This window comes from Muntiacus reevesi, chromosome 4 (genome assembly GCF_963930625.1).
Source record: "Muntiacus reevesi chromosome 4, mMunRee1.1, whole genome shotgun sequence".
NCBI classification, from domain to species: Eukaryota; Metazoa; Chordata; class Mammalia; order Artiodactyla; family Cervidae; genus Muntiacus; species Muntiacus reevesi.
In genome coordinates this window covers 101,715,779-101,733,843 of record NC_089252.1, presented here as the reverse complement: position 1 = coordinate 101,733,843, position 18,065 = coordinate 101,715,779, and the positions used below count along the sequence as shown (strand labels likewise).

Here is an 18,065-nt window from a genome sequence, read left to right as displayed (position 1 = left end):
TAATATACGCTTATTGATACAATGCCAAGAACATAAAAAAGCTATCAGCAGCTGAAAGAATATGTTAGTAGTGATAGCCAAGGTCATGGAAAGGATGAGATGGCTATAAGAGACATTTTAAGGATTTTAAAGACTTTTTTTTTTAAAGGCTTTCCTTACTGGAAGAAGATTAGGGTCACTGGTAGAACATGGAAGGTAAGCTGTAAATATTTATTTGAGGGAAAAGATGTCAAGTTCTTATTGGCTGTGCTAGTAGGACATCCAGATAGAATGATTCTTCATGCAGTTAAGGTGTGAACTACTGTACCAAAGAGAAATTCCGCACTCTGGAATCATCTGAATTATTAACACTGTTTTTAGCAGACAATAACTGTAAACCAAAGCTCATTTAAAAATCAAAAAGAGACAACTATAATTGTACTGTAAAGCTGGTAGGGATTACCATAGGGAATCTTTAACTCCCTGCTTCCACATCTAAACAAAAAGCTATTAACAAGTGAAAGAAAATTACCTCAACATTCTAATTTCTATTATTCACAATGGCGTTATGTTTTAAGAACAATAACTTTAAAAAGTCTCTTTCACTCATGTACTAAATCCCAATGAATTAGACTCACTTTGGAAATCCAGCAGTATAATACAGCAAGAAAACAAAAGCACAGTATTTCTGAATGCTGTAAGCGGTAACTCAGTTCTAAAGTTCCTCTCACAAGAACATTATTCTATTACTACTTTTCCAACCTTTAAGTAAACTGGTAAATCTTTGTCAAATTGATCCAGGAGACAATGCAGTGACACCCTCCGCCCAGAAGACTGTCGAAATCTAAAACAAAACTGGGTATCTCCAAGACAACCTAATGAAAACAAAAATGAAAGAAATTAAGGACAGCACATATAACATCAGTTATCCAGTTTCACTATATCTTAGAGCTAAAGAGGTCCTATCAATTACTGAACCCCATTCTATCATGTTTTAGAGAAGAAAAAGGAGACCCTGACAGTTTCCGTGATTTGCTCAAAGCCATCTTTTCTAGTTAGAGGCAAAGTCATTAGTAAAACAAACATCTTATGTCCCTCTACTGTTTTTCCTATTCTGTTTTCTCCATGTAGTTAAAACTTTTTGAAAACTGTGTGCATGTAATGTTGACTCACAAACATAATAATGGGCAAAAGAAACTAAACACAAAAGAACACAAATTGTTCAAATCCATTTATATAGTTGTTTTTTTAAAAAAAGCAGGCAAATATAGTGTTTAGGAATGTACAGCTGGATGATAAAACTACAAGGAAAAGCAAGAAACTTGACACTGTAAGGATCAGTGTAGTGATTTGCAAAGCTACATGTATCCCAGTGTGCAGAGCAGCATTATTTACATGCCAAGGTATGGATGCAATATAAGTGTCCATCAACAGAGGAACAGATAAAGATGATGTCACACACACACACACATATATACACAATAGAATATTAGCCGGAAAAAAAGAATGAGTTGCCATTTGCAGCAACATGGATGGACTTGGAGGGCTTTACGCTGAGTGAAATAAGTCAGACAGAAAGACATACACTGTATGATATCATTTCTATGTGAAGGGAAAAAAAGAAAACAAATTGTAAGCAAAACTAACAAAATAAAGCAGACTTGCAGATACAGAGGACTAATGGTTGGTTACCAGTGGGGGGGGTGGGGGGGAATAGAGGCAGTGGGAAGATGAGGGATATAAACTACTGGATGTGAGAGCAGCTATAATGATTACTGTACATTAAAGGGAACACAGTCAATATTTTGCAATAACTGTAAATGGAGTGTAAATTATTAAAATTATATTACAATGTTTTAATAAAAAGAAAAAAAGAATCAAGGATAGTGGTTACCTCAGGAGAGGGGGAAGGAAATACTGTTTGGGAAGGGACATGAGACAACTTCTGTGGTATTGGCAAAGTTCTATGTCTTGACCTTGTGTGAGTTTTATATTTCACAATGAGAATTAAAAAAAAAAAAAAGACATAGTAGACTCAGGAAGGTTCAAGTAATAGACTTCTCATTTAAAGCATTTCAATTATAAATAAAGCTTTAAAACTTTAATCATTTTAGCAAACCTCTTAAAACATTGTCTTGTCAGGCAATAATTACAAAAAACTGTAAATGCTCTAAAAAGTAAAAGACACAAGTAGTTTGTCACTCAGATTCTTCCTAGTTACTGTATTTAGAACTAATAAGATTATATTAAATACAGAATGTGCTCGAGTTTCTTACTATTATTACACACAGAAGTACTTCTATTATTAGTATATTAGCATTACACACAGAAGTACTTCTATTTCTTTAGCACATGAAGTTCTCAAAAAAGAAGGGAAAGTGAAAGTTGCTCAGTCATGTCCGACTCTTTGCAATTCTCCAGGCCAGAGTTCTCCAGGCCAGAATACTTGTGGATAGCCTTTCCTTCTCCAGGGAATCTTCCCAACCCAGGGATCGAACCCACGTCTCCTGCACTGCAGGCAGATTCTTCGAATTGCGGGCAGATTCTTTACCAGCTGAGCTACAAGGGAAGCTCAAGAATACTGGAGTGGGTAGCCGATCCCATCTCCAGCAGATCTTCCCAACCCAGGAATCAAACCAGGGTCTCTGCATTGCAGGCAGATTCTTTACCAACTGAGCTATCAGGGAAACCCAACTTTATATTATGTTTAAGTGTTTTAAAAAGCAACTCAGTTTATACAGCTACATGTAATTACAGAAACTAGTATTTCTTTGGTGGAGAAGGGAAGAAACAAAGAGGACTGGAGAGTGAGTCAATTCAGTTTTTTTACTTGTTACAGCTGACGGTTTAAAATAAGGAAAACACATGAGACCGGAAATAATGGAAAATACTCCTAGCATTGTTTTAGTCCAACGAATTTATACACAGATGGTTCAGTTTTTCTCTTTAGAAGACAGAAAGATCCACTGAGAAGTACATACTAATTTCTCTGAGACACTTAGCAAGATATAGCAGAGAAAATGCAATGGATTTTAAGAGAGAAGTATAGGTTCTGAAGGGATGCTGAGCTTTATGGAAAGAAAGTAATGAAGTTCCCACAGGCCTTCATCCCTACCCACCCAGCTCCATTCTCAAATCATGGGCATGCTGTAAGAATTTTCCAGTGACCAGCTGTACCTGCAAATTGTACAGAATTGGTCAGGAAGCTGGATCACCAGATAACAAAGGCATTAGCCACAAAGGCTTTAGCCAATATCTCTGCGAACTGAGGTAAATGGTTCCCATTTCATATTTCAGAAGTCTGTCCCTTCACACACAAAAGGTTACTAAAGGAATATCAACTCTTTACCTGGGCAGACCTTTGTTCTCTCTCCAGACTTCACTATTAATGGGACAGGAAAAGAGGCATTACGGATTGGCAACCAGGTTGTTTATATTTGCCTTTCAGAAAATGATACTGTGGAGGGTGGGGCAAACCTGATACCCTACAACCTCATCAAAAATAAATCTACCTTGTTAGTATGACCCATCCAGTTTGCCTATTTTTAATAATAGAGTGAACCCCTACATAAGAAATATAATGATTACACATGAACGAAGGTTAACTATGACTGTGAACGTGAGGGAAAAGCTACAATCTGAGGAAAAAGGAGCCACGATCAATGGGAGCTAGTCCCAGGTCCATCAGTAATTAGCTTTCTACAGGTTACTTAGCCTAAGTGACTTGTCAACAAAAGTAAGAGGCATCATAACATGATCTCAAAAGTCACTTTCAGCAGTTGTATTCAAAAATTCTAAAATAAAACTCCACAACCAACTATGATTCTACTGAATTCCAAGCATCTTACCCAATATATTCACTAAGAAAATGAAAGACCTATAAAGATCCAAAAAGACCTAAAAGTCATGCAACGTGCACCAAAGGTTTCTGATTATTTACAAAAAACGGGAAAAAGTAAATGGAAATTACTTCTTCTTTATTAAAATCAAGGAATAAAGAAGTTACACAAATTTTAAGATTTAAATGGCAAATATACCTTTACATGGCTTCTTGATTAAGAACAACAAAAACTCTTTCCTTGATAAAGTAGCAAGTAATAAGGAAATGGCAGATTTGCTCAGCAAACCCCCAAAGCCAGAGGAAAATTCTACTTTAATTAATCTAACATAATCTTTACTAGCCTCAAAAACAACGAATAATCCAACGTTCTTTACACCAAGTTCCTGTAGCCTTCCTCCAACATCCTTTTCCAAACAACTAAGTTGTTAGGAGCAAAATCAAACAGGATTCCAGGTCAAAACTTTGTCGTTATTTTGTCTGCTTCAGAAGTGGTTCCACCCACCCTCAGCTTTCAATGCATGAATTGAGCACCAATTTCAATGAGTGCTCCCTCTGTGGTAGGCACTGTCATGAACATTTTAGATACATTCACTCAATTGGTCTTCTAATGTTTCTCAGGTAAGTTCCCATTGTTAGTCCCATTTGTCATGAGGAATTCGAGGCACAGAAAATTTATATAATCATCCAAAGAAATAAATCTGCTAAATGGTAGAGTAAGAAGAACTTAAGAAGTCTGAATCTGGAACTGATACTCTTGAACATTATTATATCATACTGGTTCTTGCAAGTTAAAATAGACCTCAAAAACACCACTTTCTGCCCCCTTCTGATGCCTATGTCAGAAGCTTTCTCTATCTCCTTTATACTTTAATAAAACTTTATTAAAAAAAAAAAAACCCACTTCCACTAATATGAAATATCCAGAATAGGTAAATCCATTGAGACAGAAAGCAGACAGGTGGTCGCTTGGGGCTGGGTAGGGGGAGGGGAAGAGGAGGACAAGGGAGCATGAAGGGGGTGATAAATATTTTCTAAAACTGACTGAGGTAATAACAGTTCCACAACTCTGTGACTGTACTAAAAATCACTGAATTGTACATTTTACAAGGGTGAACTGTATCTCATAAATCTTTTTTTTATGCTACTTCACTGCCAACTGGAGCAAATCAAAAGTTTCTCTTCTCCTCTCAAAAAACAAAAATCCTTCTAAAAAGTACACCTCTGACTGAAGAGTTGCTGAACTCACTGGTTTCTGGGCCAGTCCTGTCAGTTTCAGCAACTCCCATACAAATGCCATGTGGTATGCCACAAACAGCTCTCCTCCCATTTTAAAATTATCAAGGGCACAGGTGATTTTATCTTCTACATCTGCCAATCAAACCAAGACTGCAAAGCTACAGGTAAACAGAAGACACTTTCCCATATCAAAAATATTACCTGAGATTTGAGAAAAAAACTTACATATTTTTTCCTAAAGGGAAGAGACAACTTCAGAGTATTTTTATTTTAGCAGAAAACAGCTATAGAACAGATCAGAGTAAGACTAATAAAAGAAAACATGAGACGTTAAGCATGAGCCCCATTCCTGGCCTTCAACTCTATGTAGTTACTCTCTGTGATGAGAGCTGGAAATGCTGAGAAACAGGAGTTTAGAGTAGAGCTTCTCAAAGTGTAGTCCACAGACTGACTCTTGTTACAACACATGACAAAATAAAAACTCAAATTGAGAGTACACATTTAGAAACCCTTATAGCAATTTGATATTTCAATGACAAATCCAGACTTTCATTTTGTATTTCTTTGGTTTTTCCCCTTTTCATGGTTCTAAAAATTCATGTATATAGCATTTTGTAAAAGCACTGGTCCACAACAGATTGGAAATTTTTTAAAAATCCAAATGGTCCTTCAACACAGATGAGTGTGAGAATGTGAGGAGCACTGCTTTCACCACTAAGTGTAAAATAAATGTAAAATACATGACGATATCCCAGCTGTTTACAGAGAAAAAAAAATAACCTGTTGAGACAAATATTATTTGTACGTCTAATCCATCCAGAATAAGGATTAATCTTTCCCTCGGATTCATCTGTACTTGAAACTCTCTACTAATGCTGAGTTTTCCCTCTGGTCGTGTTTAGAAAATGGTGATTATACTCCTTGGGTATTCATCACAACTGAAGGCTCAGGAATGCATATATCCAAATGATATTAATAGTAAATAATGAGAAAATAGCTGACAAATATTTATCAGACAGAAAACACCCTTTAAACATAGGTTCCTAAAGATAAAAGCCATTCAAATGGAACAAAAGACTGAAATCTAAAAACAAACCAAACTTTTTTCTAAAGTCGAGATGTGTGTGTTGGTAGTGGACTGCCAAATCTTCCCATTAAGAATCCCCAGTTCTTTGTCATCTGTAGAATTTACCACAAAGTCTCAGTGCTGTTTTGCTTCCTTTCTAAGTGTGCTCCATGGAAACTAAAGCTGGATTATGATTCTCCCCTGGAAGACTGCTCTACTCCATCTCTGCAACAATACAGCTGTCTTGAGAAAAACCGAATCCATTCCAAAGCTGGCATGGTACTGACTTCAGCTTCCATTTAATGAACGCACAAGTGAAGCAGACTATTTGGACAATCACAGTTGAGAAGAGCGATCTCAAATACGTACAAAATGCAGAGTCTCTTGCTGTCTAGATTAATATTCATCTGTTAAGATGGCAAGGCGCTAATTTTTAAGATCTTTTGTCAACTTTACTTCTAAGCACCAATCATACTTTGAATACTTCATTTGATGTGCAGCCTATAAAAAGGTATTACAAAACATACATAGGTCATTCAAATGCCTAAAATACCGAACACATTCTTCTTTTTGACTCCATTGAGTCCTAACCACTGGACCGCCAGAGAATTCCCTGAACAAATTCTCATTTTCACAGATTTACACTTGCGTTTACCTTCCAATAAGAAAATGACTCAAACAGAGACTAACTACAAAACTACAAAAGAAGACTATCCAATTACTGTCTTAGTTTTTATGTGCATGTAGAGAGGAAAGTTATGACCAACCTAGATAGTATATTAAAAAGCAGAGACATTACTTTGCCTATAAAGGTCCATCTGGTCAAGGCTATGGTTTTTCCAGTGGTCATGTATGGATGTAAGAGTTGGACTGTGAAGAAAGTTGAGCGCTGAAAAATTGATGCTTTTGAACTGTGGTGTTAGAGAAGACTCTTGAGAGTCCCTTGGACTGCAAGGAGATCCAACCAGTCCATCCTAAAGGAGATCAGTTCTGGGTATTCATTGGAAGGACTGATGCTGAAGCTGAAACTCCAGTACTTTGGCCACCTCATGCAGAGTTGAGTCATTGGAAAAGACCCTGATGCTGGGAGGGATTGGGGGCAGGAGGATAAGGGGACGACAGAGGATGAGATGGCTAGATGGCATCACCGACTCGATGGGCATGAGTTTGAGTAAACTCCGGGAGTTGGTGATGGACAGGGAGGCCTGGCGTGCTGTGATTCATGGGGTTGCAAAAGAGTCGGACACGACTGAGTGACTGAACTGAACTGAGAGAGGTGAAAGAGGGCCATGAAAATCAGCCATGATCTGAAAAGAGAAGCGTGTGCAGGGTAATCCACTGGGATTCCAATCACATAAAGTCTGTTCATCCTGTAATCCATACAACTCAACTGACCCTGAATCTTGGAAGTCCAATCTAACACTCACTAAATCAGAACTATATGTGTGCGCTTTGTAAGGAAAATGTTATATGAAATAAGGAGAGAAACTATTAGGCCTCTATCATTCTTTCATTAACAGGCAAAACATACAAAAAGAGTCCGATAACCCAGATCACAACAAAAGTCCTCCTGGAATTTCTCAAAGCCATCTTTTTTTTTTTTACTAAATTATTTTTTTTCTTACATATCTCATGAAAGCTGAGTTCAAAATGTATAGGAAAAAACTCTGGAAGCATTTATAAGGAAAAGAGAAAATGCTTTAAAAAACTAAAATGTCAAGTCTCCTAAATCAGATTATCTAAACTAAATTAACAGGATATTAGAAGTAACCACAAAAGGAAAAGGAATCTGAAGTGCCTTTGAGACACGGGATTGTAACTGTGCAGTCTAAGAAGTTGTGTTCTGGTCACTATAAGCCTGAAAAGCTATTTTGAAAGTGAAACACAAAAGGCAACCTGAAAGATTTCAACAATTAGGGTCACACAAAGAGAGAGTTTTGAAAGAGACCAGCAAAACCAAGTTTAAAAATAACAAACACAAAGTACTTCCTATAGTCAAGCACTATTCCAAATGCTTTATATATACTAACTCATATAAACTTATGCAAATAACTGATGGCCAGGCTTTATAACCATGTTTACCCTGATATCTTTTTAAATCCCTACTTTTACAGAGTTCTTGGAACTAAAAGAAAACTACTTACTATAAATCCTCAAACATACTAATGTTGCTGATTTTCAAGCTCTCCATTATTTCAACAGTTTATTGTTCCATGCTATTTTACCTCATTACAAGTTAACAGTTACTCTAAAAGTTGAACAACTAACACCACCATAAGTAAGATGTGACTAGACATCATAAACTAGGAATCAAAATCACTAATCCATTAGGCTGAAAATGACTTTGCATTCTACTATGCTATTTTAATTAATTTTCACATATTAAGAATAAAATCAGTATTCTCAATATAAAATTCAACAGAAACACCACATGAAAAATAGTTACCTGAATTTGAATCTGGAAAAGACAAATAGCAAATATTGGTTTTCTGAAAAAGAAAACAAAAACTATATATGCTGACACATATACACCAATAAAAACAGAAATACAACAGTAAACAACCTAGAGCAATATATTTACTTACTTCTTTATCAGTAAGTTTGGAATGCTGAGGATATATTACCTGGAAGAAAAAACAAAGAGTTAAATTTTGCTAGATAAATATGTGAAGTATATATTATAAACATTACTAGGTACTTCTAAAATACTAGCCGGCTATTATCGAATTGTTTTAAGAAATAGTTCACAAATTTAACAATGAAGCACAGGAGAAGCTGGGAGAATTAAGTAGGGTTTATATTTGGCCAAAAAAAAAAAAAAAAACTGTTTTAAATCAAAGTTATCTCTAAAACGGGTGAAATTTTGAGTTATCAAGAATAATTTACCTGTGGAGAAAAGGAAACCATTCTACACTGATAGTGGGAATGTAAATTGGTATAGCCACTATGCAAAACAGCATGAAGAGTCCTTAAAATATTAGAAATACCATATGACCCAGCAATCCCACTCCTGGGCGTATACCCAGAGAAAATCATAATTTGAAAAGACACATGCATCCCAATGTTCATAGCAGTACTATTCATAGTAGTCAGAACATGGAAGCAACATAACTGTCCATCAAAGAGGAATGGATAAAGAAGTGGTATGTATGTACAAAGGAATATTACTCAGCCATAAAAGAAACTAAATAAAGCCCTCTGAAGCAAAACAGATGGACCTAAAGACTATCATACTAAATAAGTCAGACACAGAAAGGCAAATATCATATGACATTGCTTATATGTGGAAACTAAAAAAGGTACAAATGAACTTAATTACAAAACAGAAGTAGAGTCATAAAGAAAACAAACATATGTTTACCAGAAATGGCAGGGGGCAGGGATGAACTGGGAGACTGGGGCTGATACATACACACTACTACATGTAAAACAGATAACTAATAAGGACTATGGGCTTCCCTGGTGGCTGAGATGGTAAAGAATCCATCCGCAATGCAAGAGACCTGGGTTCAATACCTGGGTTGGGAAGATCCCCTGGGGAAGGGAACAGCTACCCACTCCAGTATTTTTGATAAATATATATACAAAATTTTTCCATCTTTTTCATATCTACCTGATCATTATTACCCTGATAGCTTAGTTGGTAAAGAATCCACCTGCAATGCAGGAGACCTGGGTTCAATCCATTCAATTTCCCTGGGCTGGGAAGATCCCCTAGAGAAGGGAAAGGCTACCCACTCCAGTATTCTGGCCTGGAGAATTTCATGGATTGTATAGTCCATGGGGTCACAAAGAGTTGGACACGAATGAGCAACTTTCACTTTACTTTCACTTTCAGTAATGACTACAGCATAGAAAACTCTACTCAGTACTCTTGTAACGGCCTATATGAGAAAAAAAATGAGTGGATATATGTATACATGTAACTGATTCACTTTCCTATATACCTTAAACTAGCATAGCATTATAAATCAACTAAACTTCAATAAAAAGTTTAAAAAAATTTACCAACTTAATTGCCAGCAACTCAAAGTTTATGAAGTCTTTTTTTCGTAGCCTAAAATCCAAAGAGAACTTGATCTATCAGCTGGTAGCTACTTCAAGAAATAATTTTCAGTTGATTCCAAGAAATACAAATCATTACTTATTAAAATTAAAAGGAAAAAATAATTACCTGCAGTTTAAGAAATCTCAGAGGCCACCTTCCTGCCATAAAGCCTATTCCGATTTCTCCAATCCCTTTTAATAATCAGAACACATTCCTAAACAGCTCCGTTTAGTGCCTGCAGTGACCACAGCCACCTTCTGAGGGAAACTCCTGCCTCAGAGCCCCCACAAAGCAAGCAAGATGAGGCCTCAATAAGCATGAGCAAACACCAGACCCAAGGGCACCCACTCTACACATTAATCAATCAACTCCCCAGATGTGGCTGGGCAGGAAAATTCTGCCCAAAGACCAGTGCCCAAGTTGGGCCAGTACAGATTCTCTGGAATGTGAAGAAAAGAGGGCTACTCTGAGGAGCAGGTTAGTTAGTGGCTGATAATCAAAAGGTGAAAAAAAACACACAAAATGTAGCCGAACTGTTTTAACACCAGCTTGCTAATGTGGGGATCCATGGCTTCTCAGTTCTGGAAGAATCCATGAGTTCTTCTATTCCCCAGTTGCCCAAGAGTCTGAAAATCTTACATTTCCAGAAATAACATATAGTAACAGCACATAATGGGGCTTCCCTCATAGCTCAGCCAGTAAAGAAGCTGCCTGCAATACAGGAGACCCGGGTTCAATTCCTGGGTTGGGAAGATCCCCTAGAGAAGGAAATGGCAATCCACTCCAGTATTCTTGCCTGGAGAATCCCATGGACAGAGGAGCCTGACAGGCTACAGTCCATGGGGTCGCAAGAGTTGGACATGACTTAGCGACTACAGAGGGAGAGAGAGCGAGCGCATAATAAACCATATTAAAGTGGTTTCACATATTTATTTCATTTATTTAGTTCTCACAATAATAGACAAGGCTAGTAAAATGGTATCACCATTTTACATATAAGAAAACTAAGGTAAGATAAAAAGATGAGAATTAGCATTTTCTGAGCATCTTTTAGAGTTTCTAATTTTCATAACAACTCTGTCAATTCTTCTCATCTTTACAGAAAAGGGGACAAGTACACATTAGCTACATAACTCTCCTAAAATTTATTCATTTAGTAGGTGTCAGAGCCAGGCCTTGAACTGAGGTCTGTCTGACATAAAGTACACAGGACACCACTCCTCATCCCACCCATAGTGGCACTCATTAACACGCAATCGCAACCCTCTTCCCCCACCGCCAGGATGTGACATATACTCTTTCTCAATTTAGGGGTATGGGGTGGATCTACAGAGCTGATATGTCACATGAAAACACCACCCAGCTGGTATGTTACATGAAAACACCCGTTCTATTCCTCGAATAGAGAATGACACCAATTCAACATTTGCTCTGTTTTGCTTTGTATCCTATGCTGTGACCAACCTAACTTAACCTGTCTCCACAACTCATGAAGGTAAGAAAATGGTCTGTTTTGTTCAAGTCTCTCTTCACCTCTAGAACTGTTTCTGGTGCATAGTAGACACTAAAGAAATATTTCTCCAATCAGTGGATATACTCTCACATTAGTTCTATTTGACAATTCAGTATTTAGTAAAATGTTGTCTTCTTTAAGTGTACATAGATCTCCCTTGCTTCACCTTGAGATCACTTTCCTTTGTCACCTTTAAAGAAGAAATGGCAAATTTATAACCTATTTAGTCATATTTATGAAAACCTCATTACATGTAAATTACACTAGAGTTTGCTGGTCTAAAACATACTGACAAGTTTAGTGGTCTGTAACAGCTTCATCTTAGGCTCTAAAATCACTTTTATGTGAATGCCCTTCAAATTTTTATTTCCTTAAATTAAAACATCAATTGAAAAGCAAATACACAACAGCAAGATCTTCTATGACCCACCTCCCAGAATATTGGAAATAAAAGCAAAAATAAACAAATGGAACCTAATGAAAATTAAAAGCTTTTGCACAACAAAGGAAACTATAAGTAAGGTGAAAAGACAGCCCTCAGATTGGGAGAAAATAATAGTAAATGAGGAAACAGACAAAGGATTAATCTCAAAAATATACAAGCAACTCCTGAAGCTCAATTCCAGAAAAATAAATCACCCAATCAAAAAATGGGCCAAAGAACTAAACAGACATTTCTCCAAAGAAGACATACAGATGGCTAACACACACATGAAAAGATGCTCAACATCACTCATTATCAGAGAAATGCAAATCAAAACCACAATGAGGTACCATTACACGCCAGTCAGGATGGCTGCTATCCAAAAGTCTACAAGCAATAAATGCTGGAGAGGGTGTGGAGAAAAGGGAACCCTCTTACACTGTTGGTGGGAATGCAAACTAGTACAGCCACTATGGAGAACAGTGTGGAGATTTCTTAAAAAACTGGAAATAGAACTGCCATATGACCCAGCAATACCACTTCTGGGCATACACACTGAGGAATCCAGATCTGAAAGAGACACGTGCACCCCAATGTTCATCGCAGCACTGTTTATAATAGCCAGGACATGGAAGCAACCTAGATGCCCATCAGCAGATGAATGGATAAGGAAGCTGTGGTACATATACACCATGGAATATTACTCAGCCGTTAAAAAGAATTCATTTGAATCAGTTCTAATGAGATGGATGAAACTGGAGCCCATTATACAGAGTGAGGTGAGCCAGAAAGATAAAGAACATTACAGTATACTAACACATATATACGGAATTTAGAAAGATGGTAACGATGGCCCTATATGCAGGGCAGAAGAAGAGACGCAGAAGTACAGAACAGACTTTTGAACTCTGTGGGAGAAGGGGAGGGTGGGATGTTTCGAAAGAACAGCATGTATATTATCTGTGGTGAAACAGACCACCAGCCCAGGTGGGAGGCATGAGTCAAGTGCTCGGGCCTGTTGGGCTGGGAATCGGGTGGAGAGGGAGGTGGGATGGGAGACCGGGATGGGGAATTCGTGTAACTCTATGGCTGATTCATATCAATGTATGACAAAACCCACTGAAAAATAAAAAAAGAAAAAAAAAAGAAAAGCAAATACACAAAGTTAGATTTTTTGGTGTTACATGAAGACATCAACCATGGTTCCTTTGGATTTTGGTTTCTTAAATATTAGCATGATAATATAAAAAACAACATTGCTATGTTTTATAGCAGTATAAACAGTACCTACATATAGCAGTACCTTAAATATATATATATATATATATATATATATATATATATATAAAACAGGTATGTATGTATGTATTTAAGGGGCTTATATATCCTATATATATTTATTAATAAGTAACTTTTTAAAAAGAAATGAAAACTGTATAATCTATCAAAGTCTGCCTTTTATGGAATTCCCTGGTGGCCCAGTGCTTAGAACTCCACCTTTCCACTTCAGGGGACCTGGGTTCGACCCCTGATAGGGGAAGTAGGATCCCAGAAGCCGCACAGCAAGGGCAAAATATAAATAAAAAAATAAATAAAAAGTCCACCTTTTAAAAACTTGGATTGTACTAGACTGCCAAATAGTATTTAGAATTTCATTTTAATGTATTCTGTCAGAACTAATCAGTGTCTTATTTTGGAACAAATATGACACTGTAATAGAAAGAATGCATATTTATATGCTATAGCTACTGAAATGGCCACATTGTACTTAAGATCAGAAAAATTCATACTTTAAAAATCTCAACTCCCTATTTTAAAAAACAAAAGAAAGAAAAGTAACCACCACCAAGTATTTAGAAGTGCACAAACTGCCGCTGTTACTAGAATTATTTTCTACAAACATACTTCATTTTGTTTTTCTTTAAAAAGCTTAAATATAAATTTGTGCTTTGTCACTCAGTCGTGTCTGACTCTTTGTGACCCCATGGACTGCAGCCCACCAGGCTCCTCTGTCCATGGGGATTCTCCAGGCAAGAATACTGGAGTGGGTTGCCATGCCCTCTTCCAGGAAAATATAAGTTCGGGCAATGACTATTAGTTTGGTCAGTTAGCTCCTGATACCTACATGGGAATTAACCAACTGTAGATTGGCTCCAGTACCTGGAGATGCCTCTCACTTGAAGTTTTCTCACTCCATAGCTCAAGTAAAGGCATCTCTGTCCCCCCAGCCACTGGTATTCCTAGGAGGCATCAAAGAGAGACAGAGAGAATCAACTGAATGTCAGTCTGGTTTTGTTACCTATGTTAAGATCTCCCATGTTACAACAAAAAGGGGAGAGAGGCGTGGTCAGTTAATAACCCAAGAGAAAATTGAGTCTTATTTGATATAATTATTAAGGCCTAAATATGGTAACAGGCTGGATGAAACTCAATCTGAAATCAAGATTGCCAGGAGAAATATCAATAATCTCAGATATGCAGATGACACCACCTTTATGGCAGAAAGCAAAGAGGAACTGAGGAGCCTCTTGATGAAGGTGAAAGAGAGTGAAAAAGCTGGCCTAAAACTCAACATTCAAAAAAGTAAGATCATGGCATCTAGTCCCATCACTCCACAGCAAACAAATGTGGAAACAATGGAAACAGTGACAGACTTTATTTTCTCGGGCTCCAAAATCACTGTGAACAGTGACTGCAGCCATGAAATTAAAAGATGCTTACTTCTGGGAGAAAAGTTATGGCAAATCTAGACAGTGTATTAAAAAGCAGAGACATCACTTTGCTGACAAAGGTCCATCTAGTCAAAGCTATGATTTTTTTCAGTAGTCATGTATGGATGTGAGAATTGGACCACGAAGAAGGCTGAGCACCAAAGAATTGATGCTTTTGAACTGTGGTGTTGGAGAAGACTCTTGAGAGCCCTTGGACTGCAAGGAGATCAAACCAGTCAATCCTAAAGGAAATCAACCCTGAGAATTCATTGGAAGGACTAATGCTGAAGTTGAAGTTCCAATACTTGGATCACCTGATGCAAAGAACCGACTCATTGGAAAAGACTCTGACGCTGGGAAAGGTTGAGGGCAAGAAGACAAGCAGGTGACAGAGGATGAGATGGTTGGATGGCATCACTGACTCAATGAACATGATTTGAGCAAACTCTGGGAGACAGTGAGGGACAGAGAAGCCTGGCATGCTGCAGTCCATGGGGTCACAAAGAGTTGGACACGACTGAGCAACTGAACAGCAACAAAATATGATCACATATTTCACATCATGATATGACAGAAGAAAAATACGCCTAAGAAAAATATTAATATATCTGCTGGAAAAGAGTATTACAAAATGTTTTAAATGGATGTATTCAAAGGTACGTCTCTGCTACTTGCCCTTACATACCTACCATTCCCACCTCAGTATGAAAATAATCATGGTCCCAGGAGGAGGAAAATTAGGAATACCAGCTAACTTACCGCCAGTATCACTTGGACATGGAAAAAATTCATTCCTGCCATGCACCCAAGTTGTGTGCAAACGGGTGTCAACCTGACGTATGTGACTACATGTCTGGCTCTACTGCATGACCCTGACTGGTATTCCAGACCTGAAAGAGGCTGTATTTCCCCAGACACACTTGCCTTGATCTCTTACAGAAACATCAACCTGTATATAAACATCATCACGACCTTAAGGAGAGCATGAATTCGAAACACAATGAGAATTATGTTTTCAATGAACAAACAATAAAGTGTATTGCAAATGGAAATTGTTTATAGGCAAAAAACAAGTCTACATTTTGCAACTGGTATTATCTTATGTAATTGTTTTAACTGGCTGAAAAATATTTTAGGATATAGTAAATACAATATGATATCTCTTTTAAGAGACTTTTAAATATGAAAAATAAAGCAATGACACCCAGTAACAATAAGTACACCTAAAACCCAAATGTCAATTGCTAAGTATCATTCTTTGGTAAAAAAGAATCAGGGCTCCTTGGAAAGGTAGCTGATAACAGGGTTAGGGCAGGAAAAATAGAAGATGAGCCTAGAACATCTTGTGGTGCCAGAAAGAAGAGAAGTGTTTAAAAAGGGGGAGGCATGATTTTCTGGACACAGAAACCAACCTGAAAGAAAAAAAAAAAAGGTACCAATGCCCAAAACTGGAAAAATTTGACCAAAAACGTAAATAACAGTAGTATCCCAAATAACAAAATAAGTATCCTTGAGTCCATACTGACAGATAAGATGGAGAGACAGATGGATGGGTGGATGGATGCAAATCATAAATCTGACAAGGATTCATGGCTACAAGACTACAGGATCCATAAAGAGTTCTTACATTTCAACAATAAAAAGTCAAATAACCCAATTTTTAAATGGGCAAAGGATTTGAGTAGACACTTCTTCAAAAAAGATATACAAAAGGCCAATAAGTGCATGAAAAGACACTCGATGTCATCACTCATTAGGGAAGTACAAATAACATTACAGTAAGACACCAACTCACACTCCTACAATGGCTGCAATCAAAAGGACAGACGAAGTGGTAGCAAGGATATGGAGAAATTAGAACCCTCATACATTATTGATGAAAACAGAAAAAAATGAAGTCATATTGGGAAACCATTTAATGGTTTCTCATAACATTAAACATGGAATTACCATATGTCTCAGCAATTTTATTTGTAGGTGTATAGGTTCAAGAGAAGTGAAAACATACATTCACACAAAAACCTGTATATGAATGTTTATAGCAACATTACTCATTATAGCCAAAAAGTGGAAACAATCTAAATTTTCATTAAATGATGAATAAATAAAATGTGATATATCCAAATAATGGTATAAAACTCAACCATATAAAGGAACGAAGTACCAGTACATTCGACAACAAGAATGAACCCTGAATACATACTAAGCGAAAGAAGCCAGACACAAAAGGCCACATGTTCTATGATTCCATTCATATGAAACATATAGAAAAAGAGAATCCACAGAGGCAAAGCAGATAGTGGTTGCCGGGGGCAGGAGGGAAAGGGAAATGGGTTGTGACTGAAAGTGGACCGAAAGGAAATTTGAGGGCAGTAATAATATTGCTTCTTGATCTCTACCGTAGTGATATGGCACATTCACTTTATGAAAATTCACCAAAATATAGACTTAGGATTTGTACACTTTTCTATATGTATGTTACACTTCAATGAAAATGTTTACTGATTTTAAAAAGTGGAAAAAATGGCCAGAAATCATAGTATCCTCAAGTCTAAAATTTCTGCTTGTTGAAGATCTAATGTAAATTATGCTACTAGAAAACCGGATCAGTTTGAACACGGAATGGACAGTAAAGTACTTCTCTCAAAAAAACGAGCAAAATTTATCCTGAGTAAAATAGGTAGTTAGTGGGAAGTTGTTATGTGAGGAGGGAAGGGAGGCCCAAGAGGGAAGGAATATATATATACATATATATATATAATTATGACTGATTTGTGTTGTTGTATTGTTGTATGGCAGAAATCAACACAACAGCGTAAAGCAATTTTCTTCCAGTTATAAGAAAAGCTTTTTAAAGAGTAAAGTTTAGATACAGGGTTTTCCATATTTCACATCATTCATCATAGTAAGTATAAAACATAAAGTACTGGTGAAAGAACCAACTTGACAGTAGAACTTCCCAGATTATCTCCAGATTATATAATTTAATAACTGAATCAGAGATTGAAAAATGAAAGCGAAAGTGAAAATGTTAGTCACTTAGTCATGTTCGACTGTAGTCCACCAGTCTCCTTAATCCATGGAATTTTCCAGACAAGAATACTGGAGTGGATTGCCATTTCCTTCTTCAGGGGATCTTCTGACCCAGGGATCGAACCCGGGTCTCCCGCACTGCAGGCAGACTGTTTACCATTTGAGCTACCAGGGTAGGAACTGGAGATTACTACCACCAAAGAAGCCTTTGTAA

General features: G+C 37.1%; 1 protein-coding gene across 2 annotated transcripts in view; it reads right to left on the bottom strand.

The window, feature by feature from the left end:
- DENND6A (DENN domain containing 6A) overlaps nt 1–18,065 on the bottom strand; it is a 50,438-nt gene that overhangs the window by 25,688 nt on the left and 6,685 nt on the right. For both annotated transcript variants that reach the window (XM_065933437.1, XM_065933436.1), the window contains exons 2-4: nt 8,708–8,746; nt 8,569–8,611; nt 742–854 (exon numbers count right to left, since the gene is read on the bottom strand). In XM_065933437.1, coding sequence (XP_065789509.1) covers nt 742–854; nt 8,569–8,611; nt 8,708–8,746 — 195 coding nt within the window. The remainder of the gene's footprint in view (nt 1–741; nt 855–8,568; nt 8,612–8,707; nt 8,747–18,065) is intronic.